Source organism: Pteropus vampyrus, unplaced genomic scaffold (assembly GCF_000151845.1).
Source record: "Pteropus vampyrus isolate Shadow unplaced genomic scaffold, Pvam_2.0 Scaffold20, whole genome shotgun sequence".
In the NCBI taxonomy this organism is placed as follows: domain Eukaryota; kingdom Metazoa; phylum Chordata; class Mammalia; order Chiroptera; family Pteropodidae; genus Pteropus; species Pteropus vampyrus.
The window spans coordinates 3,611,056-3,633,903 of NW_011888801.1; the positions used below are offsets into that span (position 1 = coordinate 3,611,056).

The following is a 22,848-nucleotide window of genomic DNA, read 5'->3' on the forward strand; positions in this document are numbered from 1 at the left end:
TATATATTTTTATTGTGATATTTATTTGTTTTTCAAAGTTTTTTTAAAACTTTATATTAGTTTCGGGTATACAGTGCAATGGTTGGACATTTATATAATTTATGAAGTGATCCCACCAATGAGCATCCATCTGGCACTACACACAACCACTACAATACTATTGACTATATTCCCTCTGCAGTACTCTAAATCCCTGTGACTATTTTGTAACTACCAATTTTGTACTTTTACATCCCTTTACCTCTTTCACCTAGCCCCCGACACTCCTCCTCTCTGGCAATCACCAGTTTGTTGTCTGTATCTGAGATTCTGTTTTCATTTAGTTTGTTCATTTCTTTGGAGAAATACCTATTCAAATCTTCTGCCCATTTTTTTTAATGGGATTGCTTGATTTTTTTGTTGTCATTGAGTTGCATGAGTTCTTTATAAATTTTGGATATTAACCCCTTGTCAGATGCATCATAGGCAAATATCTTCTCCCATTCAATAGGTTGTCTTTTTGTTTTGTTGATGGTATCTGTTGCTGTGCAAAACTTTATAGTTTGATGTAGTCCCATTTGTTTATTTTTTCTTTTGTTTCCTTGTCTGAAGAGATGTTTTCTTCTAGGAGTTTTATGGTTTTGGGTTTTACATTTACATCTTTAGCCCATTTTGCATTTATTCTTGTATATGATGTAGGAAGGTGGTCTGGTTTCATATATTTTTTTTTCCATGTATCTGTCCAGTTTTCCCAAAACCATTTGTTGAAGAGACTGTCTTTATACCATTGTATATTCTTGCCTCCTTTATCATAGATTAAATGACCATGTAGGTATGGATTTATTTCTGGGCTCTTTGTTCTGTTCCATTGATCCACATGTCTGTTTTATGCCATTGCCATGCTGTTTTGATTATTATAGACTTGTAGTATGATTCGATATAAAATATTGTGATACCTCCAACTTTTTTCTTCTTTCTCAAGATTACTGTGGCTATTCGGGAACTTTTATGGTTCCACATAAATTTTTGAATCATTCATTCTATTTCTCTGAAAAATGCCATTGGTATACTGATAGGGTTTCCATTGACTCTATGGATTGCTTTGGACAGTATGGCCATTTTAACCATGTTGATTCTTCCTACTCATGAGTACAGTATATGCTTCCATTTATTTGTATCTTCAATTTCTTTTTCAATGACATAATTTTCCAAGAACAGGCCTTTTATTTCCTTGGTTAATTTGATTCCTAGATATTTTATTGTTTTTGATGCAATTTTAAATGGGATTGTTTTTTTTAATTTCTCTTTCTGATAGTTCATCATTGGTATTTAAAATGCAACCAATGTCTGAATATTAATTTTGTAGCCTGCTACTTTACTGAATTCATTGATCACTTCTAACAGTTTTATGATAGAATCTTTAGGGTTCTCTAATACATAGTATCATGTCATCTGAAAATCATGACAGCTTTACTTCTTTTCCAATCTGGATACCTTTTATTTCTCTTTCTTGTCTGATTGCTGTAGCTAGGACTTTCAATCCTCTGTTGAATAGAAGTAGTGAAAGTGGCCATCCTTGACTTGTTCCTGATCTTAAGGAAAACTCTTTTAGCTTTTCCCCATTGAGTATAATGTTAGCTGTAGATTTTTCATATATGGCCTTTATTACGTTGAAGTAAGTCCCCTGTATCCCTACTTTGCTGAGAGTTTTTATCATAAATGGATGCTGGATTTTGTCAAATGCTTTTTCCGCATCTATTGATATAATTGTATGACCTTTATCTTTCAATTTGTTAATGTGATGTATCACATTAATTGATTTGCAAATATTAAACCAACCTTGCATCCCAGGAATAAATCCAACTCGATCGTGGTGTAAGATATTTTTAATGTATTGCTGAATTAAGTTTGCTAATATTTTGTTGAGGACTTTTACATCAGTGTTCATCAGAGATATTGGCCTATAGTTTCCTTTTTTGGTACTGTCTTTACCTGGTTTTAGAATCAGGGTAATGGTAACCTCATAAAAAGAGTTAAGAAGCCTTTCCTCTTTTTTGATTTTTGGAATAGTTTGAGAAGAATAGGTGTTAATTCTTCTTTGATTGTTTGTTAAAATTCACTTATGAAGCCATCCAGTCCAGAACTTTTGTTTTTTGGAAGTTTTTTGATTACCGATTCAAAGTCATTGGTGGTAATCAGTTGGTTCAGATTTTCTGTTTCTTCTTGACTCGGTCTTGGGAGATTGTATGTTTCTAGGAATGTACCCATTTCTTTTAGATTGTCTAACTTGTTGGCATTTAATTGCTCATAGTATTTTCTTATAATCCTTTGTATTTCTGTGGAGTCCATAGTTACTTCTTCTCTTTCATTTCTGATTATTTATTTAGGTCCTCTCTTTTTTTTCTTGTTGAGTCTGGTTAAAGTTTTCTTTTGTTTATCCTTTCAAAGATTCAGTTCTTGGTTTCATCGATCTTTTGTATTGTTTTTCTAGACTCTATTTTGTTTATTTATGATCTGATCTTTATTATTTCCTTCCTTCTACTCAATTTGGGTTTTCTGTGCTGTTCTTTTTCTAGTTCTTTTAAGTGTAAGGTTAGATTGTTTATTTGAGATTTTTCTTGTTTCTCGAGATAGGCCTGTATTGCTATGAATTACTCCCTTAGGACTGTTTTCACTGTATCCCATAGATTTTGAGTTGTGTTCTCATTTTCGTTTGTCTCTAGGTATCTTTCGATTTCTTCCTTGATCTCATCGTTAATCCATTTATTGTTTAGTAGCTTGTTGTTTAGCTTCCATGTGTTTGTGTATTTTCCAGTTTTTTTCTTGTAGTTGATTTCTAGTTTCATAACATTGTGGTTAGAGAAGACACTTGATATGATTTTAGACTTCTTAGTTTATTGAGAATTGTTTTGTGGTCTAACATGTGGTCTGTCCTGGAAAATGTTCCATGTGCACTTGAGAAGAATGTATGTTCTACTGCTTTGGGATGAAATGCTCTGAGGATATCAATTAAATCCATCTGGTCTAGTATGTCATTTATGACTGCTGTTTTCTTATTGATTTTTTTTGTCTGGAAGATCTGTCCATCAGTGTCAATGGGATATTAAAGTCTCCTATTACGAATATTACTGTCAATCTCTCCCTTGATGTCGGTCAGTAATTGCCTTATATATGTAGGTGCTCTTATGTGGAGTGTCTCTATGTTTACTCCAGTTATGTCCTCTTGTTGTATTGATCCCTTTATTCTTATGTACTGACCTTTTTCTCTTATTATAGCTTTTGTTTTAAAATCTATTTTGTCCTATGTATTGCTACCCCAGCTTTTATTAATATTTCCATTTGCATGAAATATCTTTTTTTTTCTTTTAACGCCTACAGCACCTGGTCTTCCTAGGTGGTCTCCCATTCAAGTACTAACCAGGCCCTATCCTGTTTAGCTTCCAAGATCAGATGGGATCTGGTGTGTTCAGAGTGGCATGGCCGTAGACTGAAATATCTTTTCTATCCCTTTACTTTTAGTCTGTGAGTGTCATTTGATCTGAGGTGGGTCTCTTGTAGATAGCACATGTATGAGTCTTGTTTTGCTTTCTTATTCATTCAGCTACCCTATGTCATTTGATTGGAACATTTAATCCCTTTACATTTAAAGTGATTATTTATAGGTACATAGTTATTGCCTTTTTATTATTTGTACTTCTGGGTTTCTCCAACCCTTCTTCTTTTTACAGAAGTCCCTTTAACATTTCTTGTAATTCTGGCTTGTTGGTGATGAATTCCTTTAGCTTTTTCCTGTCTGGGAAGCTCTTTATCTCACCTTCCATTTTAACTGATAGCTTTGCTGGGTAGAGTAGTCTTGGTTGTAGGTTCTTGTTTTTCATCACTTTGAATATTTTGTGCCAATCCCCTCTGGTCTGCAAAGATTCTGTTGAAAAATCAGCTGACATTCTTATGAGAGTACCCTTATAAGTAACTAGCTGCTTTTCTGTTGCTGCTTTTAGGATTCTCTTTGTTTCCAAAATTTGGCATTTTAATGATGATATGTCTTGGTGTGGGACTATTTGGGTTCTTCTTGTTTAGAACTCTTTGCTCTTGTTGGACTTGTGTGTTTATTTCTTTCACCAGGTTAGGGAAGATTTTTGTCATTATATCTTCAGATAGGTTTTCAATCCCTTGCTCCCTCTCTTCTTTTTCTGGTACTCCTAAGTTGCAGATATTGGTATTTTTGACATTGTCCCAGAGGTCTCTTAAACTTTCCTCATTTTTTTAAATTCTTTTTTCTTTTGCTGTTCCAATTGGGTGTTTTCTGCTACCTTGTCTTCCAAGTCTCTGTTTTGATACTTCTCTTCATCTACTCTACTATTGATTTCTTCTAATGTGTTCTTCATTTCAGTTATTGTATTCTTAATTTCTGACTGGTTTTTCTTTATGGTTACTATGTCTTTTTTTTATACTTAGTATCTCTCTGTTAAAGTTCTCATCGAGATCATCTATTTTCCCCCTAAGTTCGTTGAGCATCCTTATAACTGGTGTTTTGAACTCTGTCTCTGGTAGGTTGCTTGCCTGCATTTCATTTAGTCCTTTTATCTCTTGTTGTTTCATTTGCAGAATGTTTATTTTCTCATTTTGCCTCTCTGTGTTCATTTTTATGTATTAGGAAGATTTGTTATGTCTCTGAGCTTCAACCAGGTGGCCTTATGTAGTAGATGTCCTCTGTGGCCCAGTGGCACAGTCTTCCTGATCGCCTGTGCCTGGTTCTCTGGTTGTGTTTCCGGTGTGGTTCTGTGTGTTCTCCTATTGTAGCTAAGCCGAGATTGCTGTTAGTATGTCAGTGGATGGGACTGACTTGCAGGTTGACTGGCTATCGAGATTGGCCACGCCCACAGGGTATGAGCTACTGTGGGGGAGTTGACCCCATGAAGTGGGATTTGTCTCAGAAGTCTCGTGTACCTATTGAGACCGTCCTTTAGTTGTACCGCTTATGGGGCTAGTCAGGTGGTGCTCTGTTGTGGTCTGACACTAGTCTTCGGGTGTGTTGGTTCTGTGCCCCCTTAGGAGGGGCTTCTGTGTAGACCAAGTCAGCCACTGCCTTGATTGCTTGGGGCTACCTGTTAGGAGCTACTAAGCAATCCACAGTGGTTGCTGCCTATACTGGATCTGGAGGCAAGTAGGAGAGACCAACCTGTGAGCTGAGGTCATTTACCCCCATTATAGGGCCTGGGTGGCTTAGCAAAAGGACCAATACACCTCAAGTCCTGGGACTGCTTGCCAGCTGCCTGTATGACTCCATGGCTGGAAGAGCCTTTGGGTGTTATGCAAGTTGGGTGGGGTGGGGACTCAGGGAGTCACTGGGGTAAAGCAAGTGAGTTTCACTTGGCCCCTGCAGAGTAGGTTTTTGTGCCTGTGCTGACTCCGCAGCTTCTTGTAAAAGTTTCAGATTGCAGCAAGGCCAGCCGCTGTCCGTCTTGGGTCCTCAGATCCCTGCGATCCGCTCGAGAGGTACTGCAGCTTAGTCTGGCACCAGCAGCCTGCCACCAAAAGTCTCCCCCGAAATGTGTGGGTCTTGTGAGCTGACGGCTGCTTACTGCCAATGAACGTGTGGTCTAGGGAAGGCTCAAGGTGAGGCTGGCTGTCCGGCAACAGGCCACCATGGGCAATTTGTGGGCTGGGTGGGGTGGGGCCCCAGGGAGACATGGGGTGGAGCGGGTGATCTCACTGGGCCAGTGCAGTTTCAGAATTAGCTGTGTTAGCTGTGCAGGGGTAGGGTTCAACACAGGCAAGATGGTGCCCACCTGTAGACTGCTCAAGAAGGGGCCCGACAGAGGATCAAGGACAGCTGTCCCTCCACCCCTTTCCTGGCCTCACACAACTCGGTCTTTCCTTGTATGTCTCTTGTGCTTCCCAAGTTCCTGATCCTCCACTGGAGCCCAGGGTGAGTATCTGCATGTGCGTGAGTCTGTGCATGGGCCCTTTAAGGGAATGTCTGCATTTTCAGGTCCCTTCCATCTCACCCAGATGGCCAGAGTCCCCAGTGGTTTTTACAGTCAGATTTTGTGGGAAATCCTCTTTTCAGGACTGGAAACTTGGCCTGGGAATTCCCTGTGTGGGGCTAGAGCCCTTCATTCCTCTGCAGCCACACTTTCCCTTTTGTGGGTATGGGACCAGCCTGCTTCACACCTTCGCCCCTCCTACTGGTCTCCATGTGTCTTTTCCTTTATATCCTCAGATGTGTGTGTTATTATCAGCTAGTCTTCAGGTGATTCTCCAAGTTGTCTGTTTTATAATTTGATTGTAATTTTAATGCGGTCATAGAAGCAGGTGAACCCTACCTTTACCTAGTCTGCCATCTTGTCCGGAACTCCTTATAATTTTTACATGTTTACATAAATACATGAGATCAAAGGACTACATATTTACATAAATCATATTATATCACATTTATCATTTTGCAACTTACATTTTCACTCTGTATTAAATTTTTAGACCTCTTCAAAATGAGATATATAAATCGGTTTATTGCTCTTAAATAGTAAATATTATTCCATCATATGAATATACATTTTGTTTATTTATTTTTCTCATTGACAGACGTTTGAATTATTTCCAATTTGTTCTGTTATAAATAATGCAGTGAACATTGTTTTATGTTCCACCTCATAGATTTGAGTGAAATTTTCTATAATGTATATATTTCAAATAAAATTGCTGTACCGATTTTTAATTTTATCAGGTACTGCTGAATTACTCTCCAGAGTAGTTAATCAACGTATGTTCCTACTGACAATGGATGAGAAGATAGGAGTTTTGTTTTCCTTCATCTCTATAGCACTTGTTACTGTGAGACTTAAAAGTTTGCCAATATGATGAGAGGAAAAATTGTATCTTGTTTTAATTTGCATTGCCTTTAGTACTAGTAAATCTGACCATTTTTTTTTCTTTCTTGACCATTGAGATTTTCTCTTCTTTGAATTGTCTGACATTTCCTTTATCCATTTTTATATTTTTTTATTTACTGAGAGACATATATATTCTGGATACTAATATTTTATTGTAGATGTTACAAATATCTTCTACCAGCAGTGATTTAAAAAGTAAAATGTAAAAGTATAATTCTTGCATAGGTAATTGGGAAGTTTGGCAAGGACTTAAAGATTTGAGAGGATTTGTAGTTCTGAAGATTCAGATTCACCCAAATTTTCCTATTCTCGTTTTAGGCATATCTCCATAATCCAGGTGAAAAACATTTTTAAAATTGTTTTACCTATATTTGTATAATCTCTTACTATACTATGGGTATAATGCTTTAGTTTCAAGGAGAGTTCTTTATTCTTGGGGAGATAGTGTGAAAATTTAAGACACTGTCTTGTCCACTTCTGTTACATGATAATTGTACTTTTCCGAATCCTGCTTCTAAGCATAATATTCAGAGACCAAGTGTGTATATCACTACTGAAAATATCACATGGACTTCATTTTGATAAAAGCCAATTCAAAGACACAGTAGTTAAAATCTTGATTTGTAGTAGTTTTCCTAAACATCCAGCCATGGAAGTCCCACAAAAAGGCATAGTTGGCAAAACCATTCTTTTCCTAGATTCTTTTCCATGACTTGAGTTTATAAATGGACACTGAGTTGAAAAGTAATTAAATGCTAAGCATAGAATGATGATTTCAAGACAGAACTCAAGCCGCACAGTTTTTGGGTTGATTACAATTGGAAATAAAATAAAATAGCTATTTTATTCTTGGTTACAAAACTCTAATGTTTTGCCCAGTCAGAGGTATTTGCTGAAAGGTAGTTGCTTCCAGTAATTTTAGGACAAGCTGTCATTAAATTGTCAACAGCCTAAATTGAGATTAAAAGTACCAAGAAATATTGTAATATCCCAACCTAAGATTCATATTTGAATTTTAGGCTTTTTAAGCAATGAGGTGGAGCAGAAACATTGACAGAGAGAAATACGGCCTCTTAATGGAGGAAATGTAGTAGATCTGTGGAAAGACTGCCCCTATACCCCCACCCCATATGTTCTGCCTCAAGCATTGAATAGATGCCATATTTAGAACACTGTCATTGTGCGTCATTTATTACATAGAGATTACAGGAGACCTTGAATGCCAAATGGAGAAACACATGGTGACTCTAGTATTTGAATTTTAATCTAATTTCTGACTCTTTTATATTATTGCAGCATCCTAAGTATCTAATGATATAGTATCTAGAAAGTCTTATTTACTTTTTAAAACATTTTTCATGGTGACTGAACTTTTATCTTTCTGGACCCAATACCCTTGAATCAATTTTAAATATCATATATTTTCTTTGGAGCTGGAGTGAAGTATGCTACTTGAAATCTGTGTCTACCTTAGGGACAGAGCTTCTGATTTCACACCATTCAGAACTCTTTATATAAGTCTCCACTGAAAGCTGCTTAATCAAACATCTCAAATGTCAGAAATAGGGTTTAAAGGGTTTTTCTAGCAAGTAGGTCTAATCTCCTACTTAGTTTTGATTCCTATAATGTAGATAATCTCTTTGGAGAAAAAGCCTGCTCCTAGCAGGGCAAATATATCCCATAGAATGTATTTCCTATTCCAGAAAGAAAAATCTACTTTAATGAAATTTACTTTTTCATGAAGCTTGGAAAGGTTGTAAGCTTAGGATTTTGATCCTAGCAGATGTTCTTTTTTGGATATTAAAAAAAAAAAAAGTAGCATTTGATTCAGAAGTCTCAATAAGAGTTGCAGTGGTGATGCTTTTTGCTATAAGAAGCAACTCTCTGAATGTGACATACTGGCCATCAGTTTTGAGTGACATCTGACTTCACGGCTATGGTCCTTTCTTCCTGCCTTAGCCCCCATGGATATAGAGTTAGGGAAAGAGAACAGTTAGTAGGCTAGGTCACACCATATATAGAGTTTTAGGGTTAAAGAGCTGTTTGTATACAATAAAACTCATCATAGATATATATCATTTTCTTATAAGCCTTGGAATAGCAAAGTTTTGTTGGTAACCATTATAGTCTAAATTTTAGATGGGTTTTTCAATGTTCTTGTTAAACTTACAGAACCCCAGTTGCACGATCTGCAAGGGCTTGTATCCTTCCATATGGTCACTTCATCCTTTGAAGTCTCTCTGTCTCCATGCCACTGGGCTCATATAAACCATCCCTGTTTTTCCTATCCACCCTGAGGGCAAAGTTCAGCCTCTTCCCTGGTTTCCATAGAAATCTGCTGACACTGAACATTTAATCTATGGGAATGACTGGAAGAAAGCCTGTGACAGAAATCTAAGTCTGCATCATTTCCTGTCTTCAACCTTTCTTTTTTCCTTCTTCCTATGGTTCAGCACAGTAAACAAACAACCCCTTTGTCTCAGAGCCCTTCCACCTATACTGAGGCCCCTCAAAGCTTTGTAATTTACCCTACACTCACCAGTATATTATCTCAACACAGACAACTCTTGAATCCTAAAAAGAGTCTCAGTCAATAATATTTTCTCCAAACCTAGATCCCGAGGAGACATGTTTGGTAAACGAAGATATTTAGTGTTTGGTGTTTCACACTGACATTTGCTTTTATTATGCAGGCTTCCAGTGACAGTATTGCTGCCTCTCCGGAGTGCCACTATACACCTCTGCCTTCTGCTTCCAGGGAACTCACCAGTCACCGAGGTAGGAACTCAGCTTTTTATTGCTCTCAGTGGTGGCAGGGAAGAACACTTGGCTGTGCACAGCTCTGGGCTCATGACTGCTGCCTCGGCACTTTAGAAGGAACAAAGTGCTTTTCAAGTCCTTGATGAGAAAACCATACTTGTCAAACCTATGATTTTAACTCATATTAAACAGAATTTAGTGGCAGTCTACCGGGAAGGCAAATAAATCCATGGTATAATGTAATTTTGTAATTTTTTTTCTTTAAATAAATAGATTATAGTTCTTACAAATTACTAAGTAGATTATTACCTCCAGCAAAAGGAATATTGAGAAACTCACTAATATTTGTAAAAGTGTCATTGTTGGGGAGCATAATTGAAATCTGTAATTTAAGAATAAATAAACTCTACATTACAGCTTAAAGAAATTTCAATTTACCTGCAAACACTGAAGAGAATGAATGTGTAGTTTTCCCTGAATTTTCTGATTCTTGAAACATTAATTTGGCTTACCCAGTTTTTCAAAAGCCTTGAATTCTTATTGTCATCTCTAGAGTCAGTATGGAATATAATTTTAAAAGGCCTTATCCCTAAGCTGGCTGCTTAAGCCGAGGACTATGTGATCACCTTTGTTGGAAATGGTTAGGACGGGAAGAGGCCACGCAGTATAACTCGTTTACTCCATTTTTTCCTGGATATGTCTACAGCCACGTTTCCTAATTGTGAACCTACCTTCCAAAGGTAAGTACGAGCAGGCTTAGACTAAGAGTATTATGTACTTTAAACATCATTTCCACATGCAGGAAATTCCCTTTGTACATGCAAGGGGCACTGAATAAGGACTGTTCTAGCTTCGTTATACCCACTATATTGCATGGTTGGTAGGTAGGATGAAAGGCTGTAGAAATGCCCAGAAAATGGTGGAACTGGTCCTCTGAGAAGACATGCGGGCTCTGGGCAAATGGCACATTTCTGCAGGAAATGATCAAGAGAGTAACGCAGCATTCCAGTTGTCTGTGACTTGGGCTTGTGCTATATCTTTGATGAGTGGGCACAATAGAACTTTTCTACATTTAAATATATGTCGGTTCAATTAGGGGTCAGTTGTGATTCTGTTCATTAAGTGTCAATTTTATGAAAATCAATTTTGCTCAAAGACAGGTAGAATAAATAGCTGCCAACAGGTTATATTTCGAGAGGCATGAATAGGTCTCCTTTACTAAATGTCCTTATGAAGGTTTTGAGCATATATACTGTTAGAGTCTTTTATTGAATTCTCCTAGGCAAATAATAATACTGTATTTAGAATGAATAACAAATTAACCCTAGCATTATATCCTCATAGATTTATTTATTGGTTTCTTATATACGAATAAGGGTAATTTTACTGTATAGCCTGTTGAATACATTGCATAGGAACTGAAGTCTCAGAGCCCTCAAGCTTACTTATTAAAGTTGACCTGCCCATGAAATTAAGATTTCACAACTAAAGGACATGATCAGATAAATGTTAATCATTGATAAGACTAAGATCATCTGTCATTGTGACAGTAAAATAACAAATCTGAACCTTGAAGAGATCGAATATAAGATGATAAGTTCTGAAGATATATTGAATAATATTTGGAATATGAAAAAATGCCTAAGGTGGTTAAAATGAAAATAGGTGCCCTTGGATGACATCAGAGCCCAACATCAGTGGGGAAACTGTTCTTTAAAGAGAGCCAACAATGGATGTCTAGATTTTACTGAGGAACAGTCCTTAACATTTAATGCACTTGTTGCATGATCAGTGCTAAGGACTTGGATAGTGAAAAAAGCAAGTCAGCAACATGAAGTGATGGCTGGGTCATTTGGGCCCATGTTCATGAGGAGACCAGTAAAGAAAGAGGCAAACAAGCTCATTAAGTCTGAATTTTTATTGAACTGGTCTATGTAGGGAAAAGATGAGGCAGATATATTTCAGTTTGGCATGATTCATACAATGATCAATAAGGAAAGCCATATTTTTTGGCGCCCAGAATGAAACCGCTTAGTGTCATCTTATTTTTTTATATTTCAGTTAAACAAATTATTCTAAATTTCTGATCATGTAAATTAGCAAACTATTCGATCACCATTTGTTAATACCCTCATGGAAACAGCTTACAAACATTTATCCAGAGAGGTATTTTCACACTCTGAAGGCAAATTGCATCAATTCTCTCCCAAGTGAAACCCTCCATGATGTCTGAAACTTGATCTATAAAATCTTAAGTGGAAGTTCTCTTTGCAAATAACTTTTGATTCATCCAGTTCCCAATCTCTTTTCATTCCGCACCAACAACTACAAAAACTGGTGGGCAGTAGTTCATGTGAAAATTGCTATTTTTCCGTACATGCCATTTTCCCTTGTCCTTTTATGTAACTTCAATGTCGAGTATGATAGGCCCAAGATTCATGTCCTAAGGACTCTAGATTCAAATGCAAAGAAAGTCTTGGCCCAGAATAATGATCAGGAGATAAGGGACTCCATTTTTCCATCTGTAATTTACAGATAGTCTGTACATCATAGGGAGAGTAATGCCCAGTACTTTTTGCTTCCTACATGATTTTTTTTCTGATATTATCTGTTTTGATTTTTCCCTTTCTAGAAGTACTTATATGTTTCTATTTCCTTAGTGCAATTGTTCATATTCTGCTTTGTATAATAGAGGTCAGGTAAATGCACATCTCAAACTTGTCATGAGTGGAAGCTCTCCAAGGGGCAATAGAGACTTGAACCCTTTTCTTTCACGTCAGTGACTCTTACGCATTCGTCAGGTATCAGCTTAAGTATCACAGCTCTAAGGAGGATTCTCTGTTCCCACCCAACACATTAATATTAGGTCAGTTTTAACTTTTCAGGGACTTTCTTCTTAGATATATTATAAGCTCTTGGGGGGAATGGAGAAGATCGTATCTGTTTGCTCACCGCTATATCTGTGGTGCCTGTCACAGGCCTCCTACTTAATCGGATCATAGTAAATATTTGTTTAGTAAATGATGAGTGATAGAAACCCAGGGGAAAGTCAGCAACTTAAATACTTCTGTAAGGTAACTTGGTTACATCTAAGAAACGTGACCCATCTTCCTTCGGGGGTGAGCACATACTGAAAGAAAAGGCCAGCCTTTTAGACCTTAGAACTCAACTCTGTTGCTTTCAGAAACCCAGATTTTCATGAATGGAAGCCATATCTATTGATTCATTGCTGGGCAGCATTTGGCCACATTGCATAACTTTCAAGTTGATAAATATTTTAATGTCATAGTTTTCAGACTCTGATGTTTCGATGGTAGGAAGGGAATAGGATAAATTGAGGCAACTAATGGAACTGTTTTCCTAGGACAGAAACTCTCAAAGAAGGGACTGAGATCTCAGTGGGCCGTGGCATCAATATGGTTTTAGAACGGTCCACCTGAAATCTCTCTGAGAGTTCTGTTCTAGGTCTGCACATGTCTTCGGAGTATGGGGGACAATGAGTTGTGTCAGTGATCTCAGCTGCTACCTAGTGGCATTGTACATACTATATCTTCAGTGGATAGTCACAGTATGAAGAATGTTGAAATGTTTGTTGGGGAAATGTCTCTAAATATGTTACATGCATAGGACATAAGCCTGCATGACACATATTGCCACTATTTATCTGGTAGATGTTAGAAGTAGAATTTACATTGTGTCTTTTGGGGAAGACATTTTTGTTTAAAGCATAAACCATGTAATCTCAAGACAACCCTGTAAATTAGGGAGGGTAAATATTATTATTCCCATTTAACAGAGGAAGACACCAAGAATTTCTAGGGGAGACTAAGTCACTAAGCAGTAGGGGCAAGGAAAAAAATTAAAGCTCTGTGTCCTTGATTCCCAGGTCACCCCTGACATTTGTCCTTCACACAGAATATACGAAGCAAATGCAGGGCTAACTACAGCATTGTGCTGGAGGGAAAAGGAAGGAAAGTACAGGGAGAGGCACAGGCTGGAGATGTCCACTGCCGGGGGTGAATTTCCAAAGCCCGTGCTAAGGCTGTAGAGAAATACAGCATTCTTGCCTATTTCTGTCTAAAGAATTGCTTGCTACTACTCTCCCCAATCCTTCTTTTAAATTACAGAGATATTAATTCTGGAACAGAGAAAATCTGAAAAACCAAAGGGGAAAATGCTATAGTATAGGTCTGAATTCAGGCAGAAAAAATAGAAGACACATTATGTATTCAGATTCTGAGGAGTTTTAATGTAATGAATGAGAGACTTATGTGAGCAGAAAGAAACTGAGTCACAGAAGCTGCCACCTAGAGCCTCAGCCTCAGCACTGAATCTGATAATTCTCAAGGGCTTGCTGAAGTTTCTGGGCATCTCAGCAACCCCTGGGAATCTCCTACTGACTTTCTAATCGGCAGTACCACCATGGGTGATTCTCAAGAAATTCACTTGGATACTGCTTTAAACATTAGGTCTAGGTCTATCCATGCATTGCCCTGCCCCTCCTTCCCTCCAGAGTTCCAAATCATACTACAGCGTCTCTCTTTGGCTCACTCTAACCTGGCACCATGCACCAAGGGAGTTCTGGGAAAGATAGTTTCCAATTCTTCCTCTGAGTTGCAGAGAAGACCTTAGAAGAGGGTGGTGGTGATGCCCGGTTAAAACAGACAATTCGGCACGTCTACCGTTATCCTATGTCACCAACAGCTATCATACTGAAGGTCCCATTCCAGTTTGTTTGCGCACACATTTTGCAAAGTAACTACAAACCTAGTGAACATGTCTGAGTTATTATTTCTTTCCTGATGTTTATACAGTCTTGAAGATATGCCATAGTTAGCTTGTCATACCAAGCATTGGACTTTACATGTATAAAAGAAAGAAAGCAAGAAACTAAGAGGAAACCTGGTAGAAGCGCTTGTGTGGAGATGATAACCACCCTGCTTCTACTCATCCTTGGCGGTCTTGCCATTACTTTTATTGACACAATTGTTAGGTGCTCATCCTCTTCTCCAACCAGGGCCTTGGTCTATTTGTGTTTGAAATTGATTGCGGGGACTATAACAGAGTGATTTACATAGTAACTTATCATAATTAGTTATCGTTTGCAGCTTCTTTAATGGGAGTTGCATTTTATGCTTAGCAATTGATTTTTCTGTATATCTCCACGAAGCAGCTCAATGTGTGCCATCAAAAAAAGAAAAAAAAAAAAAAAAGAAAGAAAAACTGTGGGTGTTTTTTATTTTTATTTTTTAAAACAGTTTTAGCCTAAAATATCAAAGTACAGTTTCACAGAAGCCATAAGTACAAAGTATTTTGCTTCATCTATTTAAATAAGCCAAAGCAAAATGAATGGGAAGGGGGGCAATTACATGGATGCATGTGAAGATGTGGCAATGTAGAAAAAGATGTTTGGGACGGGGAGATGTTGGCCAGTAAAACTGCATGCCACCAGCAGAATACTTTTGGGAGGGCTCAAGATAGGGCTGCTTGATAACCAAACTGCTCATCACAATTTGTGCTAGGCTTACAGGTTTTGGATACAATCTGTTTCTTTCAGCCAATTTATAAAGGATTATTTTATGTTTTATATTCCCACCATCTTGCCATGTCAACCCACAGGAAATGTGAAAGCCAAGTAGGTTTGATCATTATAAACAAAATTTACATAAAATGAGAGCAAAGATTCAAGGAAAATAGATGCATTTATTTAGGCTATCTTACTAGTTCAGCATCAAGGAATCTTTTTGCCTATTGCTTGTTGGTTCTCACTAACCATTTAAAAAGATGGAATAAGCAATCTCATGGTTTTGGTGACTTTGACAGGTAAGTCTCACCTGTGATCAGAATCTATGACTAAGGCAGCCTGCTTATTTGTTGCCTTCTATCCTCTAGAATATTTTGATTATAGTTGACCCTTGAGCAACACAGGAGTTAGGGGTGCCAACCCCCTGTGCAGTCAAAAATCCACATATAACTCTTGACTTCTTCAAACCTTAGTTAATAATAAACTATTGTTGACCAGAAGATTTACCGATAACATAAACAGTTGATGAACATGTATTTTATATATGTATTATATACTGTATTCTTGAAGTAAAGTAATCTGGAGAAAAAGAAATGTTATTAAGAAAATCATAAGAGAAAATACATTCATAGTACTATACATATTTATCAAAAAAAAAAAAAACTCCTTATAGAAGTCGACCTGCGCATTTCAAGACCATGTTGTTTAAGTGTCATCTGTAGTCTTTCAGGAGAGCTAACTATCAGATGATTTCTCAAAAAATATCACTGATTCATCTTTCCCTATGGAAAGTATATTGACAGCTGTGGAAGGAAGGCAGAGAGAGAAAGAGAGAGGGAGGAATTTGAGGGGATGGGAGGGGAGAGGGCAGGGCAGGAGAGAGGAGAGGAGAGGAGAGGAGGAAGAAAATTACATTGGCAATCGGCAAGGGAAGCCTCCCTGCTGAGGGGACACAGTTCATCTGTGGGTCCTGCTAAATAAGTGGCTCCCTCCTTTCAGACTTCGTGTTGTGGCTCTGCTCTGGCTGTGTGCGGGGAGAGTATGTTGGCTCCTTGAGCAGAGCTATTATTAGCATTTTCTAATTATGAAAATGCTTTCCTTTGATGACATTTTCAATAGAACCCATTACTTTAGTTTTCTTTCCCTCATAATGCTTTTATGGGTTTATAATCTTGGTGGAATTCTCAGATGCTGAGAAATGCTAAAGTTTCCTTTATTTAATCGAGGTGACTAGTGATTTGACAGTAGTGGTTGACAGGTTTATTTTATCTGCATGGCAGCGGGAGTCTATTTTCAGTATGTGCGCTCTGTTCCAAAGTAAAAGGACTTTACTAAGTGCTGAATAAATTGTACTTTCCTTTGATTCTAGACCTTGCAGAAACGGTTTAAAAACTCTAGTCTGGGTCATCAAATTCATCTCCCTGCCGCTTTGCGGGGTCAATAGCTTTATTCTGTACTGAGCTGGGCTGGGTGGATTGGAATGGAGGGTGGTGTAGATTAAAACTTCCGCATATATATAGATAGATGTGCATGTGTGCGTTCGCTGTCTGGGAAGGTGGCAGTGATGGAAGAGCAAGCCAAGTGGAATCTGAAGATGGATGAATCTGTTAGACTATTACCAAGACTGGCACGGACTTTAGCCAGGAACTTTAAACAACCTCTTTTAAGCATTTGAAATCCATAGGGGTCCATTTGCTATCCTTTTTCTCCAAGGATGATCTTTCATTTGCAGTCTCCAGGATTGCTTTATTTCCACTCTTTGGGCAGAATTGTAGTGTAGTCAGACACATAGGGGCTAGGAATTTGGTTCTTCTGTTCCGGAAACTAAGCAAAGAGAGAAAAATAGAATCATTCTTTCCCTTCCAACACCCAACAGTAACAAACCTTGCTTCTGTAGGATGAATGATCAAAAGAATAACCCTTTCCCTAACAGACAGTGCAAATAAAAAATGGTGGTAAAAAACATGCCCCTCTCTTAAAAAATGAAGGGTCCGGGATTGACAGGGTTGAAGATTCTAAATGTTTTGAAATTTTAGAGTTATGGGCTGTTTCCTATTCCTTCCATTGGTCAAATCTAATTCCTGAAGTGACAGATATTGCTCTGAGCACTGTCATGAATTCCTCCAAGATGTCTTTATTTAGTATCTGCTGTGTACAAAGTATATGTTAAGGTTTGTGGAGAATTCAGAAGTAATGAGCATAGCATCTGTCTTCCTGGAATTTATGGTGTGATTAAGGAGATACCAAAAATGAAGCAATGCCAACCAAACAAGATACTATATAATTAAGAGTTGTTTTACTTGGTAAAAGCTGATATAAGTGCTATAAAGGTTTAGAAAAGAAGAGAATCAGGAAAGGCTAGAATAGTCAGGCATGGCTGTTTGGAAAGTATTGTTTTTGAGCTTTGAAGAACATGTAGGGCATGGGTAGGTACAGGGCAAAAGAAATACAGTCCAAAAAAAAGGAAATGGATAAAGAAGAAGCACAGGGGTAGGAACAGGTAGACTGAAGGAAGGGACCCAGTTTTGAAAAAGTCAGAAATTAGGTTACTTATGTAGGGTGGGTCCTTATTACGGCTACTTTTGAACAGACAGAAGTATCTAGATTTGATTTAAAGCTATGCCACAGGATTATGAATCTGTAAACTGTATACAAGGAGAATTGGAAAGGAAAGAACCTGGACTTGAGGAGGCTACTGTGGGATGGCATTGAAGGAAATTTGTTCCAGTTTTAGAAGCTTTCAATTTCTTGATACCAGACTCTGTGGCTACAGACTATATTGCCTCCAAAGAGCATGTTTCTAGCAAAGGTAATTTAGGAAACAATTTAGCAACAGATGGGGAAGACAGCTGGGGCCAGGACACTGCCAGTGGAGCAGGGATGGGGGCGATGTAAAGGGACCCTATGGCCACTGCAGAGATCCTGTTTGAGGTTGCTGATGGTTTGATCTCAGGGTATTCCTGGCTTGGACATCAGAGAAAATGGTCAGTTGATGCTTTCCCTCCCCATGTTACTCAAACTATTTGTGATATTGGCTTTTGAAACCAAAATTTAGAGCCTAGCATTAGCTAGGCTAATGTTGAAATAATCTAGTGTTTGATGATGAAGGCCTGGAGTTACTGGCTGGCTGGGAGAACAGACAATAAGAAAAGCAACTATTGCATTTGCTAGAAAGAAACATTCTGTAGTGAATGCATTAGACCCACATAATGACTGATTATATTTAGGGATAAAGATTACCAGAGGGAAGAAGGCTGCAAGGAAGTTGGCATGGTGTGTGGAAGCCCTGGTCTCTGCCTATACCCCGTCTCTAGCATCTCCCCTTGTGAAATTCTCTCCTACCACTCATGCATAAGCTGTCATCTTGTCTGCTAAAGGGAAGACTTTTGGAATTAATGTAGTGGAGCTTATGTCAACAGAAACAGACATATATTAAACAGGCAAAGCAGCCACAAAAATTCGTTCTCTTTCTAGTCTTTGGCTCAGTGTGAGCTACATTCTTTTAAAACTAATAAGTGCCCAATGCGTTTTATTCCTAAATCTTGGGTTTCTGGAAGGAGAGGAATGTGAAGCCAATACTTTTCATCTAGATCGTTCTTCTGAGAGCTCTCAGTCCCAGCTCTTCCAACTCATTCATTTCCCTGTTTCTTGTAGAAAGCCTTACCCCTGCCACAAGTTTTTCCTCATGTAGAGATTTTACAACCTTTTTGGAACAAATAAACAAACATCTGGAATCATGTGGTACATTTAATTAAAAAGTTTGCAATTGTCCAGAAATGGTAAAATCATGAAAAATGGCCTGTCGGTGAGCTCAAGAAAGCCAAATGATGACGTCGTTGGCTGCAAGTGGATTGAAATTGAGTGAGGTGAACACCTGCTCAGTTAGCCTGCTGTCTTCCAGCTTTCCCTTTCCAGCCATTAATATTTACTGCTCTGGTTCTTTATCCGTTCTAATGAAATTTTTGGTTAGGGCTGGTCGCGGGAGAAGGCTGTTACTTTTCCAATAACCTTGGATTTGTTGGGATATGAGTACTTTGTAAAGGGTGTGGTTTGGGGCTTTTTGACTTTTCAGTTCTCTTAATCAGAATTCCATATGGTTCAGGTCACTGCAGGAGCCTATTTTTGTTTCTTCAGTCCCCCAGTCATGTTGTGTTTTTGTTTGTTTGTTTGTTTTTTTGTTGTTGGAGAGAAACCCTGCACTATGTTTCTGGGAGATGCAAAAGCAGGAATCCTATAGTCTAATGGAGAGATAAGGCCCTGCATACAGAAAGCAGAGGCCGAGCTAGATATAAGAATGAAGAGAAGGGAGAGATGAGTGAAGACTGAAGGACTGGAAGGTAGCCTTGGATGAAAGTGAGAGTTGAATTGAGCAAATAAGTGGAAGGAGAAAGCTGGGTTTACCACTGCTGAGTTGTTTTCACTCGGGGGTCGATAAAGGGCTTTACTCCTCTCACCTTCTACTTCCAAATGTTTAAGAGCTCTTTCTTCTCATCACCTCTTATAAGCCTAACACACTGAGGAAAAAAAGTGTGCTTGACACAGAAATGCAATTTCTAAACAAATCTTCCATCCCCTATCTCCCTGCTCAAACATTTCTACCTGATTGTTGCTCCTATGAACTTGATTATCAAAATCCTAAAGCCAGCACTAGAATGGAACCATTCGTATAGGTGTCAAACCCGGGGGAACTCTCCCTGGATGGTTTCTGAGTGTAAAAGAGAGGTTGGGGAGAGACTGAATAGAGTTCTTGTTTAATTTCTGGACATAATGTAGGTGGAGCGTGTGTGAGAGGTAAGCTTAAAGCAAGGCTTAGACATCATTATTCTGTGTTTCCGATTGGCTTCTCCTCTGCGAGGCATGCCTACGGTGAAGTAAAATAGAACTTTTGATTGCATATTAAGAGAAGAAAGTTGAGACTATTTGGCTTTGCAGAGTGTAGATCCTTCTATGTCTTCTGCTTGAGGATTTATACCCAGGATAAAGTTATTCTAAGGAAAAGATGAAATGCTTTTGTTGTTGTTGTTGTTGTTGTTGTTGCACAGAACACGGGGGAAGTAGCCAGAGCCTGTCAATACAGTGGGTGCCATTTGGTTGGATCTAAGGATGGGATGAGCATTGTTGAGCTCAGGTGAGGATTGTCAAGGAAGATTGGGAAATTGTTCTCCAAGGTCTTTAACTGAAAGACACGTTCATCTGTGTTTAAGACTTGAATAGTATAGCCTGAAAGAAGTGAAATGAAATTTATACAACGTTCAAATCCAATCAGGATATGAAACCCAGATCCAGAGTTCTCCATGTCAACGCTAGTTCAGTTTTTTTCATGAAATGAAACCCGGGTTTCACCTTGACTTCTCTGGATCTACAAGCACAGATAGATATAAGACCATCCTGGAAACACACTCCAGTGTTGTCAGAGGAGTTCTTAGTCCCCAACTCTATTATTCTTGTGTATCTGTTTCTTTAAATACTCTCTGCAGAAGCATTAGCATGAAAATAAAAGAGTACAGCAACTTGGAATTTTCCATTTGTAGCTTCCTTAGTCTGTGGGGTCAAAGCTCTATCCTCAGGGATGCTAGTGCAAACTCTCTGTGCTGTTCCAGGGCAAATGTTTCTCAACTAAAACACAGGAGGGGGTGGGGAGCCAGGAAAATAATGCAATGCTAATTCTAAAACACAGGCTGTCTGGAGATTCCAATTTTGGTAAAATTGCCTTTTACCCCTATTTCCGCCCTCCCCCAAAGAAAAAAAAAATCCTGTGTTATAAGGACAGACATCTGTGTAAGAACAATAAAACAGTCTTTTCTCTTGTGGATTAGCTCTTTATTCTTTTATTTATCTTGCTATACCTCATCAGTTTCTCTCAAATCAAGGAGAGTCAAAGAGGATAAGATGCAGTCCCTTTCTTTGTTTTTGATTAAAGAAACCCGTATAACCATGCTCTCCCACAAATTTCTTTTCTCAAGAGAGAGCTTTCCTTTCATGTCTAATTTCTTCCTTTCTTCATTTGCTCCCTTGGAATCTTTCTAGAACTTACTTCATACAGTGTACAAATCAAATAGCCAAGTTTCCCAGGAGAACAGGGTAGGCAGGGCAGTGAATGCTGGTGTATCTGCGAAACTGTAAAACACAAGGACAACTAAGTATAATGAACATGTTCTATAACCTCCTTTTCTTCTCCCAAATCCTTTGAAATTTATTAATTAATTAAGATATCTACTGAGCACATACTATGTGCCAATCACTATTCCAAACATTAGAGATAGGAGGATGAATAAAGCAGACCAAAATTCCTTCAAAGAGCACACGTTCTTTTGAGAGGAAGCGTCGATAACTAAAATAAAAAATAAAAGTCTCATATAGTATGTTAGAGATAACTACTAAATGAAAGCAAAAGGGAGTATGTGTTGATAATTTCAGACTTGATAGCCACAGAAGGCACCATTGGGAAAGTAGCATTGGAGTTATAACTTGAAGGAAGTGAGAGATGAAAACCTGGGAATATCTGAGAGAAAAGTCATCCAGGCTGAGGAAAGAGCAAGTACAAGATGTTGAGATAGGAGCATGCCTGGCACACGTGAAGTAGAACTAGGAGGCCAGTGTGGCTAGGGTAAGTAATGGAGCAGGGGGAAAGGAGGGTTGCAGGGGCTGTAGGTGAACTGAGAACAATATCAGAGGCCAGAACTTGTATTTTGTAGGCCATTTACTGAACTAAGGCAGGAAACCAATCTAAGGTGTTAGCAGAAGTGATAGAAACAATGTTACACTATTCCCTATAGGAAAAAAAAAACAAAAAACAACAAACAAAAACCCCTCAATCCAACAACTAACTGGAAAACAAGAAGGGGTACTGATGTCCATCAGAAACTATGTAGACTCCTTGCAAGATGGATAGAAGAATAAGATTGAAGAGGTTAATCCTAGCCAAAATAAATGCAAGAAAACAGATACACAGACCAGTGGAACAGAATCGAGAGTCCAGAAGTAAACTCATATTTATATGGGCAAATAATTTTCGACCACTAAGCCAAAAGCATACAGTGGAGAAAGAAAAGCCTCTTCAATAAATGGTCCTAGGAAAACTGGAAAGCCACCTGCAAAAGAACGAAACTAGACTGTTGTTTATCACCACACACCAAAATTAACTCAAAGTGGATTTAGGACCTAAATATAAGACCTGAAACAATAAAATGCATAGAAGAAAACAGGAGCTAAGGGACCTTGGACTTAAAGAGGATTTTGTGAATTCGACCTCAAAAGCAAGGGAAGTAAAAGCTAAAATAAATAAATGGGACTAAATCAAACTAAAAAGCTTCTGCAGAGCAGAAGAAACCGTCAACAAGATAAAGAGACACCCATCAGAATGGGAAAATATATTTGCAAGCAATACATCTGATAAGGGCCTAATATCCAAAATATACATAGAACTCATACGACTCAATAACAACAACAACAAAATGATCCAATCAAAAAATGAGCAGAGGACCTGAACGGGCACTTCTCCCTAGAGGACATACAAATGGCCAACAAATATATGAAAAGATGCTCAACATCGCTAGCAATTAGGGAAATGCCAATCAAAGCCACAATGAGATACTATCTCACACCTGTTAGAATAGCTATAATCAACAGGACAAGTAATAACAAATGTTGGAGAGGATATGGAGAAAAAGGAACCCTTATACACTGAGGTGG

General features: G+C 38.2%; 1 protein-coding gene and 1 non-coding gene across 3 annotated transcripts in view; one reads left to right on the forward strand and one right to left on the reverse strand.

Moving 5' to 3' along the window:
- LRMDA (leucine rich melanocyte differentiation associated) overlaps positions 1-22,848 on the forward strand; it is a 999,992-nt gene that overhangs the window by 792,178 nt on the left and 184,966 nt on the right. For both annotated transcript variants that reach the window (XM_023527874.1, XM_011355312.2), the window contains one exon: positions 9,566-9,650. In XM_023527874.1, the coding sequence (XP_023383642.1) occupies positions 9,566-9,650 (85 nt within the window). The remainder of the gene's footprint in view (positions 1-9,565; positions 9,651-22,848) is intronic.
- LOC111736548 lies at positions 3,349-3,467 on the reverse strand. Its single transcript, XR_002779207.1, has one exon. It is a non-coding gene; the product is annotated as a 5S ribosomal RNA (ribosomal RNA).